Here is a 25,500-nt window from a genome sequence, read left to right on the forward strand (position 1 = left end):
ACTTCTTCTTAAAGGCCTTCATTAGCAAGCTACACGTGATGAGAAAAACAGCTTATAATGGCTGCACAATTATCAGCGTCTATAGTTTCTAATTAGAGGTCATTTACATCTGAAGAAGCCAGGGGAAAAATGGCATACATGTTGCACAGCCAGCCAATAAAAATACTCAGGAGATTACCTCTGAGATCAAGCATTGAGCACCAAATTACACTGACAAGCCTGGCATGAGTACTCACCATGAATGAATCCATATTAAAGTATGGAAAGCCACAGGGATGTCAAAGGCCGCAACATAAATAAAACATAACTAGACTATGTTTTAGTATCTCGCTCTGGTCTGGCAAACTGGGCAGCCAGTGCAGCAGCAAGGCTCTTCCTAACATCACATGGAGGCAGAATGCCATGTCAACAACCAAACATCCCAATGGTTGAAATCCCATCCAAGAGGCGGAATTAGGGCGGGGAGATAAGGAAGTAAATCCACTTTGTCTTGCACAAGTGGTACTCCTGTTTAAAGCCCGCAAGAGCTTACACTTTTCCTGTTTGGTTTGCATGAAAAAAGTCCAGCGGATTGATAGAAAAAGGGCTAAAGATGAAGTTTTAGGCTTTGAAGATTAAGCTAAAGATAGCAGACATTTCTCAGACAGAGGAACATGTAATATTTAAAACAGTATTCCTAGACCGACTTTTTTAGTCTTAGTTCAATCTTTTTTTTTTTATTAACTTCTAATGATGTACAAAGACAATTTAAATTAGCATGAGCACAGCTATAAAAAAGATTCTATTTAAAATAAATAGTCCAAGCACAAAGTATTATTTCTATGCACTGTACAATTTAAGATGAGACAGAATGTGTGAACAAAAAGCAAATTTTGTGTGTTTCTGAGAAAGCCAGAAAGATGATGATGAAATACTGTTTGACGCTTGAAATATAAGCTTTAATGAAGCTTCTGTAACACCTCTCACCCTGAATGTTTGGGCTGGAGCATTTCTACCTCATTGCTCACTCACTCATGCTGTGAAACAATTACACAAGAATCACTACATGATGTTAGCCGTACAAGTTCTGGGATCAGCTCGCTCGTATATTAAAGTGCAAACCCAACTCTGCTGCCTCTGCAATACAATTAAGCACCAAGGCATGCCTGCACAGCGAGGCTCGCCATCAGTGTATCATGATTCACTGACATAGAGTCGATACTAACCTTCACAGCACCCCCTCCCAAAAGACACTGTACAGAATATGCTGACAAGTTTTAACTATTCTGTGTACACTATATTGGCGTACTTACAAAAAATAAATCAATCGAATGAGACATGGGAAATGGTGAACTTCAGTATTCTAAAGAAAAAGTCTGAAATATTGGATGATGATGATTCTCTAGACTTTGACTAGAGTCCATGTGTGTAAAGAGCTTCAGTCTATTGCAACAAAGCTAGCATGCAGGACAGGCTCTTGCGTGAAATTTATTGCAAACAGTGAAATTGAACAATTGTCTTTCAACCAACATACCTAAAGTTTACCATGTTAGATACAATGTGGTCCCATTAGAAGGGGCTTTACTCACTGTCACCGTTTGCTTTTAAGTAAAGTAAAGCTAAAGTTAAAATCCTCAATGTTCCAAATTACACAAATCACCCTGTGTGATTACAAAAAAAAAAATTTTTAGGCTGCTCTTTCACCTTTCTGGTAAATTGGTTACAGTTCATTTTTCCATACTCACATAAAGACTTCAGACTTCATTAAATGAACAAATTCTTGTACCAATTTTTTTCCCTACCCGCCTCTCAAGGCTACCTCACTATAAGTCTAAAATATTGCTATTGCCTGCAGTATAAAAATGTTTACTATTTCATAGACATCCTGCCCTTCTGTATTATTAGCTATGGACTTGCCCAGTACACTAGCTGTGATGAGAGAAGCTTGGTCAGGATAAATGAGGCTGCTATCTCAAGCAATGTCAGAGTGAGTCTGTTCGTCTATCCTCCTGAGGCAACCTTTTATTCCATCCAAACACACTGAATCATCCAAATTGACAAGAAAAACAATCACAATGTCTAGTTCATATCCCAAAATGCTTCACCCTACCAGTGCGATCGCAGAAAAGATGAACTGCTGGCTACAGCATATTATGCGTACTCCTATAGGTTTACACAGAATGGATTTCGCCACAGTATGTAATAAATATCTTTTACTTAATTGTAAACTGTAACATTTATCAAAATGTAAAGTGAAATATGACATAATACAGACATCAGAGCATTGCTAATACACCCTGACAATATATGCCAGCATCTAATTTCATAAACTCCTAACTCAATCAATAAGCACTGGTTTACAGAATTCATAATGAAATCCTCTGAACTAATCCAGGAATCAACAAAGTTTATTTTAGGAAAAAAGAAATTAAGATGTCAAGGAGAAGGCAAATCATATTCTACATGAAAAATGTTTGGCACATAATTTGCTGTAAGGGCAGTCAGGCATTGCTATAGATAAGAACTAATTATAATTACTACATGTTAGGAGAAGAGGCTCATCAGCCTTTTTGTCCTACTAGCATTAAATAATTATGTGCCTGTCACTTTGATGACCACTCAGGAGCAAACAGGATGTGGTTGATTGACAAAAATACACACAAGGCAACTCTTTAATCTACAGGTTAGATTAAAAAAAATCCTGCTGATAACTTATCTCTGGCCAGCCAAAAATAAAGTATGTATATTTTAGTATGATGTGTTTAGATATTTGCTGCCAACACTATTAAAATTAGTAAGATAGATAATGCCAGTTGAAAATTGCATGCCTGGGTCTTTCTCCAAGCAAACAGTCATGGTAGATCTTTATTAGTTTGAATGTAATCCAATTACAGCAAATCAGGGCAAAACCCCATAAAGTTATACATACAGGAAAAAGGAGAAGGATGAAGACATTCGAGTAATACAAGCATAAAAATCCTTTAAAATGGATCAAGGGTGAATTTAACTATGGCATGTTCTTACTGTAGCTGTGACTGTTGTGTAGTTGCAGCACAAAATAAAATCACCTTTCATAGGTAAATGAAATTATCAAACATTATTATCAGATCAAAATCTGTTTTGATTAATTACAACATGCATCACTGCATGCTTCCATGCTGATTTAGTGGATTCAACAATGGATGTTTGCACAGACCTATTTCAAAAGCTTCATAATCCTTTCTATGGGTATATTGGCTCAGTGCTTACAACCTCACCATAACTTGTTTTTTCCTCTAACTTAGTGTTAAGCTATTAGATTTTTTGGTGTTTTCAAAGAATAAAAAATATTAATTCAAAACAGCCTAGACCTAACAGCAAATGCAATGACTCATTTGCATTTTTCTGTTCTGTTTTTTAATGGAATCTGTTTTAAAAAATAATAAATAGGCAACAAATACTATACTTTGCATCAATTTGATAAAAGCAGGCTCTCTTCATGTATTAATGCTATTTTTTAAAAAACATTTATGACTTGTTGAGGACTTTGAACTTGTGGAAAATCCCCTGAGACTTCTTAAAGACAAGACCTAGCTCCCTTTCTCAGTCAGGATTTCCAACAGCCATAGAAGATAAAAGGGCTGTGTATTGCAGGTGAAGCTGGCAAAAAGTCTGGAATCAATACTTGCACATTCTCTAGGGGGACAGTGTTTAAACAGGCTGGATATGGAGTCCCAAACTGTGAGTAAATTCTAGTCTTCTCAAATCTAATACAGTGTCACAGGGTCAGCTATTACCTGCAATAAAGCAGCTTTTTAAGCCTCCCCGGGGGAAAGATGTGCTCTGGAATTAACAGATATTCTCTGAATTAATTTTGAGATGTGAGTTGTGAGTATGCCTTCTATTTTCCACAACTGTATTTTCATCTTGTCAATCTGGACTTTGGCGGACACTGACCCTAGAAAGGAAGCATTTTTATCAAGAATACACACTACAGCTACTTGTCATCACTAGGAAAAGGGAATATGAGGTTAATTGTAAGCTTAACCAGCTGTGGTAATGCATAACCCAACCACAAATAAAAACATAACAAGACTCACATTTACAATGACAAGGACATGCTTCAGTAAAATAAAGCAATAGTGCCAGGGGAACAGGAACCCCAGAATCTGAATCCTACAGGAATCCTACAGTCTCTGTAGGAGGGGAAGTTCCTAAAGCTGACTTGAACACCCAGATGTGGCTAATCAGCAAGTAGCTCACATGCCACTTTCACCAGATCTGATGCAGGATAGCTCATCTGCAAAGACTGAATACATGTCATACGTCAGTGTCAGATCATGAATGCATGATTTTATTATTCTTTTTTATTATTTTTTACTCCTGAACAATATGATCTCTGCAGGCTTCTGTATGTATGTTCCAAATAAGCCTAGATTCACAAAGAATGGCTGATGAGGGATGGGAAAATAATGGAAAATGCAACTTGAACACAGTAATTCCCTTCTGCAAATGTAACATACTAAAGTAAAATAGAAAATAAAAGCAAGAATAAAAAAACAGGCAACAACTAAATAGAATGAAATGGAATTTGAGAAAGTAAAGGATACAGCATTCATAAGAAATTTTAAAAAAGTGCCCCTAAAAAAACGCCATGTTCTGCAGAAAGAAGATATGAATCACAGCCCACCAAAAGCTGATGAAAAGAGGTAGATCAAAGAGAAGATGAATGCCTTCACAACATTGCAAAGACCATGCTTTAGGTTAAAAGAAATGGGTTTGATTAAAAATAAAAAAGCGTACTGCAACTAACCAAAGAAAATCAGACTACTGAGGGAGGATGCTGGTACACACTGATCACATCATGGCTATTTTTGAGAAAGTGCCAGTCCTTGCTTATGCCCCAGATGGGGACAGTGACACCATGCCCAGCAGTTAAAATCTTTATCTGTGTGACTTTCTTAAGACTTTCTTAAGAGTTTAATAGTATGTCCCAAAACAGAGCAATGATTTTTCATGAATGTGTATTTTCACAACAAATACTCATAAGTAATTGTTGCAATGTAATACTGGCAATGTATTTAAGTATATTAGCCCACCCAAGACTTGCCTTTAATTCCACAGAAACAGGTAGATTTTTATAAAATTTCACACACTATAATGTTTTTGAGTGATAAACTGCACCACAGTTTGATAAAAAACTAGATTTGATTGTAATTAAAGAATTTCAATCATACCCATCACAATCTAAACAATATACAGCCTAGTAGTAAACTCTGTTACAATAAGCCAAGGTAGGCAAAGTCCAATCCAGCCATCTGTTTGGTTTAGTTCAGTAGGCCAGCAGAGAAAGTGGCAATAAGCAAAAGTCCTTGGATGTGATCCAGTACAGTTTACCATCTGTGTAAGTGATCCAGCCAATGTGCAAGCAAAAACTAGTACTCATTTTGCTTTTACACTGAGCTATGACAACCAGGGTTCTGGTTATTGCTCTTATGATACCGACAACATCAGACTCCCAGCATTAACCACAATGTGAGAGACAACAGGTTGCAGTAGAATATCTACCTGTGTGACCAAGGGTTCCAGAAGCCTTTCCACAGTCAAGGTACGGATTTCAAGACTTTTCGGATCCCATTTCATCAGGATAGGGGAGGTGGCGGTCGTCATGGTCTCTGTTTGTGGGGGGGAAAGCATACTGATTAGAAAAAGCTTTGTTCACATTTATATTACATATGTGGTAGAATGGGGTACTTGATTTGGGTAGTGGTATCAAAAAGCAGGGGTGACTGCGGTCTAATCCTTGAAAAAAAAAAAAGCTGAATCAAAATGTGCAGAATTACATATTTTCTAAAGCCAGCCAGACAAAACTGCACAGAGACAACAGGTAGTGTCTATGTGTTGGGCTTTGATGATGGTGGGAGCCTTTCTATGGCAGCATTGTGTTGATGATCCCTTCCACACAAGGCAATGTTTTAGTGAGAGTCTGGTAACAGTCAGCAAATCCTGGCTCTGCACAGCAAATACAACAAAGAGTTCAACAATCCCAACAAAGAATTAAGGAATGGCTGGCCAGTCCACTAACCATAAGTTAATATCATTATTTTTCTTTACTTTTACCATCATACTATACTCTTCAATGTTGATATGTGTTCATTGGTATAATAAATTAAATTTTAGTCTACATTTGTTCCTTTTGAAGTATTTGGATTAGACTACTTAAAATCATTCAGGTAGAAATGCTGCTTCACTGTAGAATTAAGAGAAACAGAAAAGATCTGCTACCTTCTCAAGAGCCTCCTTTCTGTACCATAGAAAATGGTAAAACCAGAAGCAGCAATATGAGTCTCAATTAGACAGTTCTTCAGACATCTGCTCTTTAACTAGGGAATATTTTTTTCATGGCAGTTTTGTTAAACCCTTAAAGCTCAGTGGGGTTATTTTAGGTGAATGTGAGGGCTGAACAGCTGGCATGGGGGTAGCAGTCTGTTGTTACTGTGGGGATGTGTTTCTACAGTAAGCAATTTCAGAATGGGACAGCTGGGAATTGCCCAGTCTACTGCCAATGTCAATGAGGCAGAAGGGAATAAAGAATCTGAACAGGAATGACAGATCTGGGCCAGAGGCCCCTAATAGTACACACAGTGGGTTAAGACGGATGGACAGTAGGAAATCTGGCAACCTGACACTATTGATAAAACCACAGCCCAGACATTATAGTGTCTAAAACAGCATGTACTTTTATATTTTAAAAAGTTTACCAGCCTTATACTTGTACTGCTGTGATTACATTTTAGTCTTCTGCAAAAAAATGTGATGAAACACAATAAACCAGATCTTTTCCAGTTTGACAAAATTCAAAACAATCAAGCATGTACGAATCATTCCATGTTCCGGCAGTTCTAAAATGATTTGAACTAGGAGGAGGTTTGAAAGAAAATAACCACATGGTTATAAATCAAATCACATATGTTCAAATATGAGAAAGAGTTCAGTACGGTATGGACAAAAACATGACCTCACTCTGACAACTCTATTTGCTAGATTTGTTTAATTTCATTAATTCCTTAAAATGCAAGGCCTTTTCTTGACAATGAACTCATAATTTGTGATATGCAGAGACCGACTTGCTGTTTTGACATTTACTCTTTTGAAAAAGACCAACAAAGCAGCCTGGCCTGTCAATTTCAGACACGCAAAACAATAAATAACAGCATGAGTCTGCTACTTACAGAGTAACAAAGCATTAAAAATGAATCCTGCACTTTTTATGTGACTACAGTGGTTTGGCAGCGTTTTTTATATAATATGGTGCATATGGAGCATTATGTTGTATAAAGCCTAAATATAAGCAGGAGTGAATGGAAGGTTTCAGGCAGAAAATGGCACTGAAGACAAAACAGCAACACTATGGAAAATGCCAGTGTGCTACTGTAATGCAATAAACAGAGTTAACACCAAGGTTGGAAATATTCTTGGCTTTTTATGTAACAAAATCAGTAACAAAAGTTTGTTTGTTAGTTAAGACATTGGTGGTGAGTCACAGCTGCAATTAAGCTGGAAATACCTGACATTTTAAGCTGCTGTTGCCCATAGTGACGACATCTACACAATGCTAGGATATAGGAAATAACTGCATACCATTTTATGCACTTAGGTTTCATTGCCTGACCTGAACATACAGTCTGAGCTGCAATTATTGAAATTCCAGACAAAAAATGTTTTGCCCCCCCAAAAAATGGCTTTTATAGGCCATAAAAGGGGATGCTATACACAATCAAATATAGGGTCATGACTCTGTGTAAGCACAAATTCCATTGTTTGATTATCACTGCCGCACATCTGCAGAGTGCACATCACAGCTGAGCTGAGTCATGACAAGTCTGATGATTGTATGTTTATTACGCCTTGTTAACAAGGTAGCTAGCCAACAACAATTAGATATACTCAGATATACTTCAGAGAAAAAGGATCAGTATTGGCCACAACAATCAGAATAGTGGTCAGGCTCATGTCTGTCATTCAAAAAAAAATTGCCATCATGGCACCAGATGTTCAAGTGAATCGCAGACTGCAAATACAGCATGCAATCACAAAACAATACAATTGCGTCACTGCCAGTGACGGCGAATGTTCTGGTGACTCATCTGATGTGGTTTGTTCTTGATGTAAATGTCACTGCTATATCAGTACTATTCTGTTTACAATTCTGTGAAAACTGTGAAAACATGAGAAATTAATGTTAAATTAATTCTACACAGTATGTTTGTGAGGTAGCCACAGTCTGTATATAAGTAAATCATCAAAATATGCAATAGAAGAGTTTCTAATCAAGAGCAGATGCAAACGGAAAAGCAGGGATGTGAAATACAAAATCAGCCAGGATGTTTCTACAAGACAGTTTGATAAAGCTAGAACAATAAAATCTTGGCAGCCTGTCTGTCAAAAAGGCATTAATCAACACATTAATCTGCTCACTTGTGAAAGAACAGAACAATATGAGACAGTATTTTAGATTCTGGATTACACTTAAAAGGTCTTTTGTACATGATTGGTCCAGCACCTCCACCTTATCTAGTTGAGATCATGTCACACTACAGTCTCAAATATTATCTGGTAACTCTCAGGAACAATACAAACTCCACACATTTTTGTCACATCAGTGCTGCCCCAACAATTCAAATACAAACCAACAACTCGCATTATGTTCCACAGTTTTCATCATCGATTGTCATGTCTGTTATATTAGGATATCATATCCTCATGCCAACACGTAATGACAATTTATCCATTTGTGGAAATTAAAAGTGTCTCAATACTTCCTCCTCAAATCCATCCATCCTCAAAATGTTTGAGGATGGATGAAGATCTTTACTTTAAAATGAGATTTGTTCAACTAACACATTCTGTGACGAGCATGAGTCACAACTCAGTTGTTGTAATTTGTAAGATGTCCCTACCATCTGCTGTGTACAACTGTGTTTGTCTGAAACTGACTGAGAGGAGAGAGGAGTACAACCAGACAAACAGACCATCTTCATAAGGCTGGCTAAAAGCAGAACGTTAGTGGACAAAGTTAGTTCTTATTGGCTCAACAAGGGACAAAAAAATCTCAAAAATAAGTATTCATAGTCATAGTCATTGCAGGATCCTTTCAAAAGTTTACAACCTAGAAACAGAAGAATCTGTATAAGTTAAACAGCTGTCTGTGAAGACAGAACTTCACTAAGGCAGGTGCAGGACCACCAAAAACAGACAAAAAAACAGGTTGGGTCCTGTGGTGTCTCAGACTCTGTGTGATAATACATTTAACAGAAAGGAATTTTATGTGCATAGCAACTTTTAAAAAATGACAGCACAGGCAAGATTTTGTATAGAATTACAAAGATATTCATATATGTACACAGTGTGCTGCATGTAATTTAGAAATGTGGGTGTGTTTTTTCAGTGTACACAATTAAACATGTAATGTTCCCATAAAACAACATGTTCCTACAGGGTAAGCATTTGAAGATGGTGTTTTTCATAAGGTTTAGAAAAAGCATTATTCACAAGAGAAAAGAATGGGCCATCTATTAGATTCTTTAGGGTTCATTCTAAAATAAACACCACTGCTTATAGCATTAAAAATTGTGTTGAATTGATGTGCAACATCTTTTTGTACCACAAAATAGAATCATGAGGTTTTGTAGTCTGCTCTCAATGGAACATATAGCAAAAAAAATGTCAATGCCCAGAGAGATGTTTTCCTTTCATACAATCTAATTGTAACCTCCTCTCAAGAGTGTTGACAGACAATAGTCTTGTCATGATCGAAACAGTAAACACACTGACATCTAAAGCTCTTGGTAAGCAAGCATCAGAGAGCAGAGTTAACAGGATACTAGCTTTTGTGAAGCTTCTACTTTCCCCTCACACCATTTACTGCCATAGTACAAAGACAGAACACCCTCTTTAAATTCTAGGCTTTTACATATCAGGACATAATAAAACATCATAATAGGATACAAGTCTGCAGTGGAGCACAGTGCTTCCAGTAAAGTTAGTCTCCAGGTCAAATAGCTGTTTCTGCCTGGGTGCACTGATGGTATCTGTAAATTGCCAAGCTAACTATCAGTGTCCATAATGGATGCATTAAAATTTAAGTGCTGTGTATTCTGTGATAAAATACATCCTTGCATTATGTTTCAAGGTGTTTCTGATATTTTTCCTCCTCGTGTATGTAAGATACTGGAGTTTAGGCACAAAATAAAAATCAAACACAACCCCACCACTACCTAGAGCCTCACTAGATACCAAAAAGCAGCATGACCAAAGAAGATTTTAAGCCAACATTTCACAGGTGGATAAAATACTAGTAAACCCCCTGGTCAGCACTTTTAATCAGTGCTGGAGCAGTATTTTCTCTAATTAATTCATTATAGCTTGCACATATTGGACCTGCTGAGTTTGGCATAAGAACCCTCACCAAATTGTGGGTTTATTGTTAATTAGCTTTCTTGTTTTGTGTGTTGGTGTAAATAACACTTCGGTTGTCTCTGTTCATTAATTATGTCTGCCTACTTGGGCGAAAAAAGTTGTTGGTACAGTTTCTTTCTGTTTGCTAGTAGAATATAAATAATGAAAACAACTGCTGAATTAATTTTTTTTTCAGCATTAAAAATAACCTTTGTGAGTCACCAAAAGTAGCATTAATGGACAATAAATGAGTTACTCTTACTTTTTTTAATACTGATAGAAAGTCACAAATAACTGGTTTGTAGGGAGCAATGGAAGTTTACTCTAACCTAATAAAAATGCTTATTACACACACATTAAAAAAATATCTTGATTAAAGCCAGTGTTGCTCATGTAAGTTTCTGCTTGGAAACACTTACTAATGGAAAGACAACACACAGATGAACAGCACAGATGCTCAGTGGTTATCACTGTGAACTGATGTAGAATGTCCATTTCATTCTTAATCAAGTGGGCTTCCTACAACTGTGTTTCTAAAGCCATATAAGGTGTGCTAAGTTGGTGTCCGCTCTTCTCCAGGCTACTTTAAAATATATCGAATAATGGATGGGTTAGAATACCTATGTAAATTGCAGACTGACAGTGTTTCAGACACACTTAGACAGCAAAATGCGAAATCCTCCTAAATTGGCTGAAACAGAAACAAACTGAGTGCTGACAGCCGTACGTGGCATTACAGAGACACACAATTGTTTCAGTGTATTAGCTCGCTGGCTTCCCTTACCTTTTCCTGACTTAGCATCATCAAAGCAACACTGCTATCCTGCTCCGTCTAACCAAGCACTGGTGTAGAATTTTGCACATCTGTGATAGTGTCACTACTAAAGTTAAATGGGGTAAGATGTTAACAAACTTTCCATGCAATTCTTTCAGTGACTGCTGAAATGACTTTGATTCTGCTTCTTTAAAAGTCGCTTTTCATCTAATTTTAGCCAAAATGTCCATTATGAGATTAAAACCGTGAATGCTGGCGAGGGAAGATGGGGGTTGTGTACGCAGTGGCTGAGAGCACCAGGACAAACATTTAGCATTCTGTCACTGCTGACTGAATGACATGTTTTATTATTATAGTACAGCAGTGGCAACCGTGTAGGAGTGGCAACAATGGCATCTGCCACATGCTGCCATTCCCAGTAAGTCAGCTCATTTGTCACCTAATGTAGGATCTTCTTGATACTGTTTGTTTTTTATTGCCCATTAAACAATATTATTACCTTAGGTTTTGCTGGTGTCAGCTCTCCTCTGAAATAACGCTGATGATATGGCAGAGAGACAACTGCTAACGGATTTAAAGTAATTACCTCAGATGGCCAGGTGTGTGTGTATGTCTGAATTTTGGTTCTGCCTGTAATATCAAAACACTTTATGGTTTTATGGAGTTTTGAAAATGTATCAGCTGATGTTTATGCACCAGGATACAATGGTTTGAGATGCCAATGAACCAACTTTGTGTTAGGGTTATTTATAATATTGAGAAAATTAGCTTTATCTATGTTCTACAGTAACATCAAACACCAATAACCAACAGGTGTTACAAGGCTGACTAAATAATCATTAATTATGAGCTACCTCATACCTTTTTTTTCAACCAGAAAAGTAAAGCATAAAAATGCTTTGGCCAAAATTCGTCCACGGCATGAAGCAAAACTTTACAATAATGCATTATGTCTACAACTGCTTAAAAACAGATGTAATTATCTTATAAAGAATTAAACAAATCCAAAGTTCATTAACTTAATTAAAGGTTTGTCTGGTTAAGGTTAGGGTTAGTCTCAGCAGCACACAATCCCAATATTTGGCACTTAACGACCACCAACATCCTAGCTAACTAGTTTATGTAAAGTCTTAAATCTGCTAGCTGTCAAAATATCCAATGTTAGCAAAAGATATTAAAGATACATTAGGTATACATTAGATACCTTCAGGCTGTTACTGTCCTTGTGATGTTCTGCCTAGTTGGATGTGCAGGATAATCTGGTACCTAATCCATATATTAAGTATCTTTGGCAATAAGGCAAAATTTATTGTTTGAACAAGATCTACATCTAAAAATAATTTTACTCAGCCAGCCTGTAAATGCAGCCCTACACAAATACTAATGCCATGCCCTGACCATGTGGTTTGTGTATTGAAGCAAATTAAATGCAATAATCCCTTTATAACCCTTGGGATGGAGTTTTTTTTGTTTTGTTTTTTTTTTTTTAATAAATTGACCAGTAAAAATTCAGCTGCATTAATAATAGGCAGCAAGGACAGATGTAGACAAGGCAGCATCTGACAGTTCATTAAAATGTTCCTTTCAGACTCCATGAACAACATCCACCACTCCAACTCCAGAATTAAGTCATGCCAGGGACAGATTCATTTACACCTCGGTGACATTTTGATTAATGTTGAACCAAATGATAGATCTCACACACCTGAAGAACATCTTGCAAAAAAAAGCAGGAAGGTTCTATAATTAACCTAATACAACTGCTCTGTAAAGACAGAAAATTAAAGATTACTTAATGAAAAAAGGATATTTTTACACTACATGGCAGACCAATTAAAGTCTCTACTGGTTATGGCTGAGAGTTTGTTTTCTTGACTGAGCTGCACCCTTGCTTGAACTCGCTGCTGAGTTCCATTCCAAATCTCCAGGGCAAAGAAGCAGAAGGGCTCTTTTATGGCCACAAGGAGCATTTTTTACAATCCAGTGATCAAGAAGCAGCCTCTCTGTTAGGTTCAAAAGAGTCAGTCTCCTTTCCCCCCCACATAAACAAAGTCATAACAAAATCATAACATTTCAGTTTCAAATGAGTACTAATATATATTTTTTTATTCTTTTATGTTTTCCACTCAGAGGGGAAGATGATGTTTCTTTGTGATTATGTAATCACCTACAGTGCTCAACCAGATGTGCCTTTTCAACAAGGTTACTGCTTGGATATATTCCTATTTCAAAATTGGATAGTTTCAAGTTTCTGCCAATTCCAGTGTCATGTCAAGGTTATGTCTAAATATTTTTTGTTCAATGTATTTCACTGCCTCTCTTGCTTTTTATTTTGGACGGGCAAAAAAAATAGTCAGTCTTAATGGAAATAAGCACAACAAGCTCTTCATGTACACTCATTCTGTAAAAGGTTCTGAACTGGAGATTAATGCATATGTTGCATGTTTTTGTTACCGTATTTATAAAGACCTCACAGTGTTCATAAATTACTTTTTTTCTCGATATGATTAATTAGAATTTTTTTTTTAGATTAAATGGGTCTGTACATCACATTCTCTATAAAATATCTTTTCTGGCTAGGAATACAACTTAGCATTGTGGCTGATATATTGCAGTTTTGTTTCAAATCCATCACGGTAAAATCTGCACTCACCACGACAGACAACGACAATAACTGACCAGCTAAAGCTAGCTGGTAGATTTTATGTAAACACTGAAGACTGCGGCTTCTTCTCCTCCTGCATCAACACTCAACCTCTTCACAGTTATGAGTGAAAATGGGACTATATGTAAAGAGGATTGTGTTTTAAAACGTGGTGCGTCTGCAACACTTAGCTACTTAATACATCAATTTTTTACTATTTTCTATTGTTTTATTTTTATTTCTGCTGGGTATCCATATCATATATACAGTCTGGTGCACTCTACTAAAAGCTGCTGTGGTATCAGTAGCATACAGCATGCCCTTTGCTCACCACTCCATCTGCTACTTCATCATACTCCACTGCAGACAGAAAGTCACTTAAACGCATCCTCAAATGTCAGCAGACTTTCGTACCCCTTAAACCAATAGACCTTAATGCACACGCTGTCACTTCTAAAGCCTTCATTATTTACACAATCATGTAAACTGCTTCATCTTCTAGTTTCTAAAGCCATGGACCAAATACATGCAGTCTACAATGAAACGCAGAACACACTCTACAGTAAGTGCCTGTGGCTGTTGGTGTGTTTTAACCCTGACAGATTGGTGCCCCATGCAGCGCTTCACCCCTAGGGATCCAGATTGGAATGAAGATGAATAGATGCATAGTATCTGATTTTTAAATTTAATTGCAATGTAATGGCACTTAATTTTGTGTTAAGGGTTATCTCTTGTTTTAATTTGGTGGTCTTTAAGGCAGAATCAACATCAAGAAACCCCCCCTGTGAGTCCATGTGCACTGGGATTAACTTCACTACATTAATGAGGTTAATACACGATAAGCATTCAGAGAGCTGAGAAATAAGGACAAATCAGTGCTTAATAAATAGGGTTTAGTATTTTGAAGCGTGACTATTTAAATTTAACAGAAAAACCATGCAAAATATTGTACAGGGACATAAAGCTATGTGGTAGGTGCATACAAGAGCACACCCCTGCTTCATTACATGCCCAGGAACATTAACAGTGTAAATGCCCTCCGGATATTTTTAGCTAGTAATTCCTTGTCTTGCTACAATAGGAGGGTAAAATGCCATTTGTTTAAAGAAGGATAAAGTCCTTTGTTCTGTGGATATTTTTGGCCGAGTAGTTTTTGCAAATACAGGCATATTTTTCAAAGATAAAAAGATTCAAAAGTTTGAACTCTGCTTGCACTGCATAAAATGGGCATCAGAGCATTTTTACCTTACGACACTAACTTTGTGACAACAATCCCTGTCATTTGTCATTATGGAAAGTTAATATGCCGACGCTGCACTGACCCAGATTCAGAGCAGAGTTAAGTACACACACACACAGTTGTGTGGAGCAGCGGGGGAGTCTCTAAAAGCAGAAGTCAAGGCTCAACCTGTCATATCGCTGCTCTCCAGAGCCAGGTTCTCAGAGTGGCCAAAATAGGCTGATCAAAGTAGAGCACAATCTGTGAAATTCTCAAAGCAGTGATGTTCTCTTAGGAATTCAAAAACCTTCTTTAAAAACATAATGTATAGACCGCAAAGCTAACTAAACACTCTTGAGCCCCATGCTGGCTAAAAGAGACACCACAAATATTTTCTAAAATGAATTCCTACCACAAAACATTAATGTTAAGTCAATGTAAAAACTCAGCCTCAGTTCAGTTACTCATTAAGTTATGTGACAGACATGACTCAACATCTAGTAAAAATCAGTGCTGGAGCACAAAATAAAAAGTAAAGTATATGGTGCAAAAATCTTGAAATCTACTGCTGAGCTGGTATCTACTGCTACAGCTGATTTGCTTACCAAATAGATAGAAAGAAATATTCCTTTCAGTAAGCCTGAAAGCCAACAAGGAGGCTCTCACAGCAGATGATTAGTGCAAACTTAGCGGACCGTGAAGTCAAAGCATATGGCAAATACCTGGGTGTCTCCCAAAGATGAAATGCTTGACTTTGCACAGTTCATTTAAACTTCCCTTTGGAAGGCCTGTGGTAAATCTGTCTTTTACTATAACCAAAAGAAAGCATTACACAGAGTGATGTCCAGCTACATAACACAAATAACATCATCCAAATGAGTTTTGCTCACTTATCAATTTGGCATTATTTTGCATTGTTTTCCACATCTTCACTCCTCTTTTCAAGCACCACTTAATGTCTGTTAAACATTATTAAAACAGCTGGAGCTTTTCTTTTCTTTCCACTCTAACCTATTGTTAAAAACCTGACCACAATAATGTTGTATATTTCATCACTATAAGGGGATGAGCACCATCAGCTAGCTTTGCTGACAAGTAAAGAAACATTTTTACAGCAAGCAAGTTCAATGTAGGTTCAAAGAAAGATACTGCTAGCCACAAAGAACCATATTCCAAGGGTTGGATCATATTACTGGGTACATGGTATAATCCCATGGCCGTTTAGTCATGCTTTAACATCTGGGATTAACCCGTGACAGTGGTCTTTTATAAATAGGTCAAATGTGAATACAGGTTGAAAATCCCACACCAGACATCCAATCTGTGTGTGAAAGAGCCATACACATATAAAGAATATGAATCATTTCCAAAACTGCTGAATCAATAATGAAACCTCTTCGTTATTCATTCATTTATATATCAATCAATTACATGTCAGATAAAACCAAAACAGTTATTTTTAATATCAAAATGATTAGACCTTAGAGCCTTATATAAGAATTATTCTCTCTCTATGCACATATTGTATTCCCAACCAGCTTTAAAAAAAAAAATCTACTGTGCTATCTGTTTTAAAATCAGTAAAATCTTACAGCTTAGATATACTCAGACTTCATGATGCCCATCTAAAAACAATGGCAAGCAATGGTTTGTTTAAAATATATGACAGTACACTGGCTGCTGCAAGTAAGCGAGACAGTGCTATGTGTGTAAAAGCAAATGAGACACTGCACTCCATAAATGTCTTTCATGGATGTTAACCATCCCAGCATGACTGGTTAATGTTTCTGTGCTCATGCCCTAAATATCCTTTAGAACAGCTCTGCATGTTATATTGTGTGTCTTGGGTTTAGGAAATAATAAATAAGGAGCAGTAGTAACCTTCTCATTGTTCACTCAGGGCAGAAAATAAAAAATAAGGATAGAAAAGGCCTTGTTATGCTATGAGACACTTAAGTCAACATTAATATAAGGCCACTTCAGCTGGTTCATACCATGTAAAACACCATGTATCAATTACTACAGAAGCAGCAATTCACCAACTAGTATCAACATTCACATGGCTGCTGTGCTCACTGGCAGCTCAAACAGACAACAATGGAGCCAATCTGCATGTTGTACATGTAATTAACAATAATGATTACAGTATCTACTTTAGCAACAGCCAGAGAAAAAGCATTTCCTTTTCAAGTCACAACAATGGCAAGACTTACAGTATTAATACAATTAAGGTAAATTGATGTAAGTTTCTTCTCTATTAAAATAGCTGCTGTGTGTTGTTTGTATGTATGAATGCAGGAACTGTTAAAAGTGTGTGTGTTCATCTCTATGTCTTTTTGTGACTTTTTGCATTAGGTGCACATCAGGCCAGCTGTTCTAGTAGTCCATGGATCACAATTGACCGATTGTTTATTTGTACATGACATGTTGCGTTGGTAAAAGTTAATGTGTTCAGCTGTCACCTTAAACACTGAAAACCTGCTAGCCATGATTAAATGCTGAGGTTTCTGTCTCTGTAGTTACACTAGAGGATTGTTTAATTAAAATGTAAACTTTTAAATGTCGCATTAAAGTGGAAATACCCTATTTTAAATTCATTGCACATGATTTAAAGTCTATCATCCATGACTTATCTTTTCCCATTTCTTTCACTAAAACAGAAATCTTCATTTTTAAATTTGCTGTCTATACTTTCGGGCAAATTTAATGTCTTGTTTGGAAATTGACAGCTGGGCCTCCTACTCTTCCAAAAGGGATAAAACTGTGAATTAATAATGAGTAACAGTGACTGCAGGAGAAAAAGAGAGAAGCGAGTATTCCAGGGAGCAAACTACGGCAACTTATGAGGATAATTTCCTCATAAGTAGAGAAGATGCTGAGAGGCATTTTTGTGAAAATCAGTAAGCAGCTGGCACATTCTAAGCCTTTAACACCCCAGTTTTTGGTTTATTTATAGACAAGATCCATCTTATCTTGACTGAGGTTGAGGTTCATTTCAAATTAACTTTTGAGAAAAGAAAAAAGGAAAGAGAATTATGTCCCCAGCCACCCATTCCAAGCTTCTAGGCTAAGCTAGGAAAGTAAAATCCTAGAATCGCCCCTGGTCAGCATATAGATTTTTTGTAAGAGAGAAAAAAAAAGCAGTCACCTAACAATAGAAAAGTTAATTCACCAAGACAGAGCTCACACACTATGAGGGGGGGAGGAGCTGGCCAATGCTTGGGGCCCACACTGGTCCCAGATGTAGCCGGAGGTGGGGGTGGAAAGCACTGTGTGCATGACAGAGAGGGAGGGATGTGAGGCCTCAGAAGCACAAAATAACAGAGAAGATGAGAGACTTGAATGCCCTCTAGCAACAATCTCCACACAGAGACTTGTTTTTGATGAGATCAAAACAATAAGGTGGCAAAATGGAGGATAGAGACAAAACAGTAGCAGAGACAACTTTTTTAGGACTGTGATTACATGGCTAGAGAAATGATGACCCTGAAAGTTTGCACACAAATTACGCACAGTTCACCAGACCACATTGTTGATGCTCAGCCATTAATGCCTACATGTTACTTCTTCTCAAGTCACCAAATGCCTGTGAGGTGAGACTCATCTCATAGTTTTGGTATTGGATAAACAAAGGAATATATTACATATGAGGACGCTTGTCAATGCAATATGTTATTACCTAAACTCAGCTATGAAATATTATCTGTTCACAATAAAGAAAGCCTAATAAGATTTCTTGAGTCTTCTGAATTTAAAGGGCTAACAAGCAGCTCCGAGTGCTGACGATGGTCTTTGAAGCTCAGAGTTCAGGCCATTCTTGTCCAAATGACTAACATGGATTCTCACAGTGAGAGGTAGCCCGCTAAAAGTGATGAAGTGATCCATATCAGCTGGATAAATCCTAAGAATTTGCTCTGGCTTTCTTGGTACTCCATACACTCACCAGCCAACAAAAGAAAAATACTATTAACAATTCAATCTTGTCAAAATCAATAACCTTCCCCCCAGAGACAGTGACATCTGTGTGAGAATCATTAAAAATAGTAGTGAGGCTCTGGGCGGCAGCCTGGCATAACACTCAACTTACAACAGCTCGATGAGCAAAAGGTGTTGTCTGCTCAGTGGGAGAAAAAATACTTTCTCACTTCTCACTTCTTAGTTTGCCCTTTCTCAATCACTGTGTTCTACTGATAGGAATACAATTTTATTACTGGTAATTTCACTCTTTCTTTAAAGCTGTTATCGAAAGGACAACTTTGAGTTTGTAAAGTAAGCTGCTTGGATGTTTTTAAAGGACTACCAGGTAACAGGAAGCCCATTGTCAAATAAGTGAGTGTGTGTGTTCCCAGTATGCACAAGTCTATTTTAATGTTAATTACAATGCTTATTAAGGAGTGTACAAAGGCATAACTCTGGTAAGTCTGTAACGTTCAACCCAGCAGCACAAGCCTTAACCTAACATCTTGACCTACCTAACATATACTGTAGCTTGTACTACTTTGACATTTTACCCATGGAAACATTACAGGGCAAAACATATCCCATATACAACAACAAGCTTCTCTACAGCAATTTTTTTTCACATCAATATATATCACTTTATATAGCAAGTTACTATTTTGCAGTGTAAATAGCTCATATCTCATCCATGGGTTGGATCACATTAACTTGTGTTATGATGAGAATCATTGCTGTCAGTTCTCTGCCCCTTTCGCTCCCCTCTGTGTGTGCTCATGGTGCATTTGTGTATGGCCAGCGGCCCGATTATAAGAGCTCATGGGCCGTGTACTGCCCATGTGTGGGCTTTGGCATGCTTCAGACTCATGATGTGAGAACTACTGAAGCAAAATTGGAGCAAGACATCGGGCAACGCTCCCTCATTTTAAAAGCGCCTCTCCTCTTTGTCCAAAAAAAAAAAAAACATCCACCTGCGTGTGCTCTCTGCTTGCTCCAGCTCTCATGCTATGCTACAGAACTCCTTGGAGCCTTCTTTAGAACAACATTGTGTTTTTTTATATGTCAACCTCCTGTGGTACTGAGCACGGCTGTAGTAGCCCAAACATTAGCATGTGTGCTGCTGCCAGCTGCTCCTCCTGTAGGCTGGAACAACACTCAAACAGGAAAATGGGCATGCAGCTGAAAAGGCAGATTATGACAGACAGTTGTTGCACATGTTTCTGCCATCTGTTATCACATTAAAAAAATGTCCAAAGCGTATCATCGTTATCAACCATCATTACATTCCTTTTTCAAGATCATTTTATAACCCCCCCTACAATTTGTAATTGTAGTACAGTGGTCACACCTGGTTACACAGATGCCCACCAAATGTTTTTTTTAACATTAGCCTCAATTTCGCCATTACCTCACACTGACCACCTTGTTAGGATGCATGCTAAACGCCTAATGAGCCATTACTGCAACTCAACCCCTACAAGGGTCAAGTCAGCTGACAAAACAATCAAGTCCAAGACAACTAGCTGCCTGAAGACAATAATGCATGTCAAAAAAAAAGATAAAATGCAGCATAACGGTTTTTTTAGGACTTCAAGGTCTTAGGTGTATAAGTCCCTCTGCACCTTAAAATCTGTGCAGCTTTCGTTGACTAAAAAGAAAGTGCTGTTAAAAATTTACATGCAACCTGAATATAAGATCCAAGTGGTTTTAAAACATTAACTCCATTTTCACACAAGTCAAGTTGTGATGACACACAGGATGCACTTTTTCTGCTCTTTTCATTTATTTAAGCTGTATTAGCTTCGTAAAAAACAGACTTCTAATGACTCCCTCTGCTTTATGTAAGCAGTTTCTTGGTAAAACGCTATTCAGCCACATATACCCGCAGACTACAGAATATTTGAAGGATGGGTAGATTGATTTTTTTTTTTTTAATAATAATGACAAACCTTTAGAAAGCACACCTTAGCTGGAGCTATATAATTGTTCACTGAAAAGCCCATCTGCTGGGCTTTGTTGGTGCAGTTGCGGTCTTAGTCTTAGCAATAGACATGAAAAGGAAATAAAGAGAATAACCTTGTTCTTTCTTGCTGCTGCTGCTGCTGACACAATACTTGTAAGCACTGCTGGATCATCTACTTTATTGTCCCCCATGAAACAATAAACTTCCTTTTTACATATTTGTTTGAATACTACAGTGTTAAAGGAAATAGTAGATTAATCTACCAAATGTAAAATATGTGGACTGAAGAAGAGTCTGTCCCTATACAAATACAAGCACAGACAAGTTTAGCCTGACTAGAGTGTTTGCTGTCTGGTCAGTTCCACATTGCAGGGTAGGGTAATACAAACCCTGCAGGTTAGGAGGGTTAAAATTGATGTGTTAGACAAGGGTGCTACAACTATCGATTGTTCTGTGTTGTTTCAATCGCCTCATCTCTCATCTCTTAAAACACCATCAAACATTTGTGCAAGTGAGAGAGGAGTCCTGTTCCACTTAGCAGGGGAACCATGGCTACCTTTAAGCTCTGCTTCAGTGTAACAACAACAGGGGAGGGGGTTCCATGGTAGTCAGCCAATATCGCTTCCTCTCCCAGGAGACAGGGAACACAATGCACTGCTGGCTGCCATTGATTGCATAGTCTCACCCATAAATTATGGCCTTTCCTTATCCTCAGTGACAGAAGCAGGCTTTATACTGCAAATTACATACAGTAACTGAGCCAAAACTTTTAGATGATTACATACAGGTGGCTGTCACAGTCATTTGCTATTATCAAATAAGAAACAACAAATGAGGAACAAGAAATACTAAGTCTGAAACAGATTGTTCTCATTAAAGGACGTTTTACTCTGACATTTGTTTACGCAGGTCATGTACACCTCTAGTCAAACTTTTTCCTTAAGTTTGACTAGAGGTGTAAAATGATTTTAAAAAACACAATGTTATGTTGCTATATTAAGATCTGATCTAATTGTAAATGACAAAAAAAATATCTTGACAGTTAATACAGCTTGTATAAAATATGGTCTTAGACAGATGGTAAGACGCCAAAACACATATGCTGTCATTTCCCAAAGGGGCAGAGGAGAGTCTGTCCGTGCATAGCAGCCTGGAATCACAACCTCTGCCTTGTCCGCCTCGGGCCAACATTTATGTAGCGCTTGCTAAGAAAACTTGAAGCAGCTACAAATGTTTTTTTCTCATGATTGCATGTTTAAGAATTGTAAACTTAAGAAAGCTTTTTGCGAATTTTCAAATTTTAGACTACTTGCCAGGCATCAAGAATGTAAAAGATAAGTCAAATCACAGCACAGCAAACCAACAAACGTGCTGATGTCTTAGGAGAGGCCACCTATATTGAATGACTGCTTTAAACTTAAGAGTTCAAAAAGACAATTTTGAATGGTTGTTTTCATCTTATCTGGTATAGGCAGCCTAAAAGAAAAGCCTACAGAAAAGCAAAACAGACCCACAAATACACACACAACTATTGCTCATGACGCTATTGCTCCCGGGTGTGAGCGTGCCTCCTTGCCAATCAAAGGTTCAGATTCTAAATACAGACACTATGTGACCTCTAGAGGCATGTGGGATCTCAAGTCTCCAGTTACAGGAAGGGAATGTGGCTACAAACTACACTGGGTCAGAAAGCTTTGGATTGACTCATGCTGCACAGTGTTGTTGAATGCAGAGTGCACTCAGTGAGGCGTGCATGCAAACATACCCACTAAATAACAACGACTCATACACGCTCCTGTCATATTTTGTAACAAGATATTTTAAACGATCGCCTGCGTTAACTACTCTTTATGCTATAAACAGTTTATGTCGTCTTTGATATCAACAATGCATTTTCGCTAAATAAATATGATAAAACAGGCAGTAAGGGAGGCATCAAATTAAAATGTTAAGTTTGCCTTTTTTGTGTGTACTTTGTCTAGTGACTTAGTATTAGTATTACAAGCGCTAATAGACACTTGACTGGGAAGTAAGGCTGCACTTGCAGGGTGAGGCGAGACAGCATTAATCAGTCAAGGAACAGGGCGTAATAAAAAAAATAAATCAATCAATGTCCAGGTCAAGAAATTACTCGTCTGTTGCAAACAATGACAGACTATAGAAAAAAGAGGCAGATTTATCAGACAAAGAAATGTAAAAGCGCTGTAAAAACACGAAGGGGGGGGGAAGCTAAACTGTCTAAAAACCGGCGGTTTGCTAAGAAGCCATGAAAAAAATAAATTGCTTTTAACGCAGATGTGGGGTTGTTTTGTTTTAACTTGCATTAAAAGTGACCGGTGCCTGCTAGCTTAGCCACTACACTAGCTTAGCAGCCTAGCTTGTGTCTCCCCCCGACAGGCTTTCAGCACCGGGCTGGCTGGATAGCAGTGCTCGGAGTGCCGCTGGTTAGCAACGGTAGTCGACAGTGAGGGTTTAAAATAAGGAGAATAGCTCAGCTCAGGGAATAAAAGCAGAAGTGAACCCACTGTGGTTGAATGAACTATAAAGAATGTCGGTGCGGGGTTTTATTTAGCCTCCCTGCCAACAAGCTAAAGCACGGTGATGAATGAAAAGCCGGACCTCGCCTAGGCTAATGTTAGCAGCACGGCGTGTCAATCAGTGCAGCAAGTGTAATGCTACCAAGCTCCTAGCTAAAAGAAAATACCCCAGCTGATAAAGCACGGCATCCAACTCACTACGCACCTTTCACCGTTGGAGATGACACCTCTTGCAGGTCCACGAACTGTGCACAGCGCGTAGTCTCACTGAGTACTCCCAAAAAAACACACGGCGTCCTCCTGGTCAGTAAATCCCACGGCGAAGAGTGAAAATCGACTCAAACCGGACGCTTTCCTCAGTCTTGTGGTGCTGAATCGAAAGCCACACGCTTCTATCGGTGTCTCGGAAATACCTCCTCCTCCAACGGCTCTCTGCGAAATACTGACCCCTCCCAGCGCTCCTACAACAACAACAGAGTAGGCAGGTGCAGATGATGGTGCGCTAGTAGCAGAAAGCCTTGCAACATAGTGGGCTGTGTGGTAGATTCCAGGGTTGTCAAATCAGGAGAGTCTCTCTTGTTGACGCATGCGTGGTTTAATCTGTGAGGTGTTGAATACATTGTAGGATTTTTGAGTTCTGCCAAATATAAATTTTACAAAAAACTAATAACCAAAATATTTAATAAAAATTAAATAAACTTAATGACTTTTGTCAGTCAATGCAGAAATGCCTCATTTACAGTGCAGATAGAATAAAAAGTAAAAGTGAAACATTGTATATACTGCTTAAAAAACTAAAGGACATCAGAATGAATTTTTTTCTTTCAATCTGCCTTTTTCACAGCAGATGCTACATAAGAAAAAATATATATGCACAATCACTTTCTAGTGTGACAGTATGCTTGTTTACTAATTGCTTGTGCTGTACAGTATCAAAATCAATTGTTGTCAGTGGCATTGTTCAGTAAATGTAAATATACAGTAAAAGGATAATCAGTTATGACCAAGCATACATTTCAGAAATTTGCAAAAAAAATTAAGTTGATATGATTTTTGAAATCAAATATAACCATAAACAAACCCTACAATACTAATGTCTTAGTTTATTTTGTTTTAAGATATTGTTTTGAATATAAAAGCAATTAGGTTGAATCAATATCTGTCATATATTCTTAGGATTTGAGCACAAAATCCATTCAGGCACTTCCATTTGCTCTACTCCAGTAAAAACAACAACATAGCCTTATTTTAGATGCAATAAATCACAGAAAGGCAGAGACTATTTTGAATATAATGGCTGTGACACGGTGCCCAGTGCTCCCACTCATGTCACATCAAACAGCAGAAGACAACAATCGCAGGGTTTATCTGCCCATCCACAAAACACTAAAACCTGAACATAATGCTAACATTTTTTGTTTTGCTACACTTAAAACAGGTCACTGAAGCTGAAAATAAGAGTGCGTGACTTCTCTGCTCTGCTATAGGCAATTAGTGCCCCTTTTGCACCACTGACCACAGACTTGCTAATTACTCCTACAAACATCTGAGTAATTTTACATGAAGTGATGAATGTTAGCTGTTGACTGATGCCCTTTGTTTATGTGAATATCTGAAAATGTATCGCTGAGTTTAGTCAATTAAAACTGGTTTTACATTTTGTGATGTAAATTGCATCACATGCCGAGCTTTCCAACAAAAAACCTTTTATCTGGCAGTGCATACAGTCACTGCATCAGGTAAAAAGTCCTATTACATTAACCCACTGCATCCTTCAGATCTCCCATCTGGGTTTTGAACATTGGTGACATCAAGCTCAGCAAGGTCAGTCTGAACAGCAGTTCCCTGCAGCTGTAAAACCTGGAGGATCTCAAAGCATTCACAGGCCGATTACATCGTGCACGCTGGTTGTCCCAGGCCTTCCCTTGGGTCTCCTCCCGGTTGGATATGGTTAGATTTTGTCCACAGGGAGGCTGTCAGAAGACACTC

At 37.9% G+C, this 25,500-nt stretch overlaps 1 protein-coding gene across 1 annotated transcript in view; it reads right to left on the reverse strand.

Moving 5' to 3' along the window:
- ctnna2 (catenin (cadherin-associated protein), alpha 2) overlaps positions 1 to 24,026 on the reverse strand; it is a 258,840-nt gene extending 234,814 nt beyond the window's left edge. Inside the window, exons 1-2 of the mRNA XM_028406380.1 lie at positions 23,717 to 24,026; positions 5,527 to 5,633 (exon numbers count right to left, since the gene is read on the reverse strand). Of these exons, the coding sequence (XP_028262181.1) occupies positions 5,527 to 5,628 (102 nt within the window). The 5' untranslated portion in view covers positions 5,629 to 5,633; positions 23,717 to 24,026. The remainder of the gene's footprint in view (positions 1 to 5,526; positions 5,634 to 23,716) is intronic.
- Positions 24,027 to 25,500: the final 1,474 nt, after the last annotated feature.

The sequence above is a fragment of the Parambassis ranga genome, chromosome 1 (genome assembly GCF_900634625.1).
Source record: "Parambassis ranga chromosome 1, fParRan2.1, whole genome shotgun sequence".
In the NCBI taxonomy this organism is placed as follows: Eukaryota; Metazoa; Chordata; class Actinopteri; family Ambassidae; genus Parambassis; species Parambassis ranga.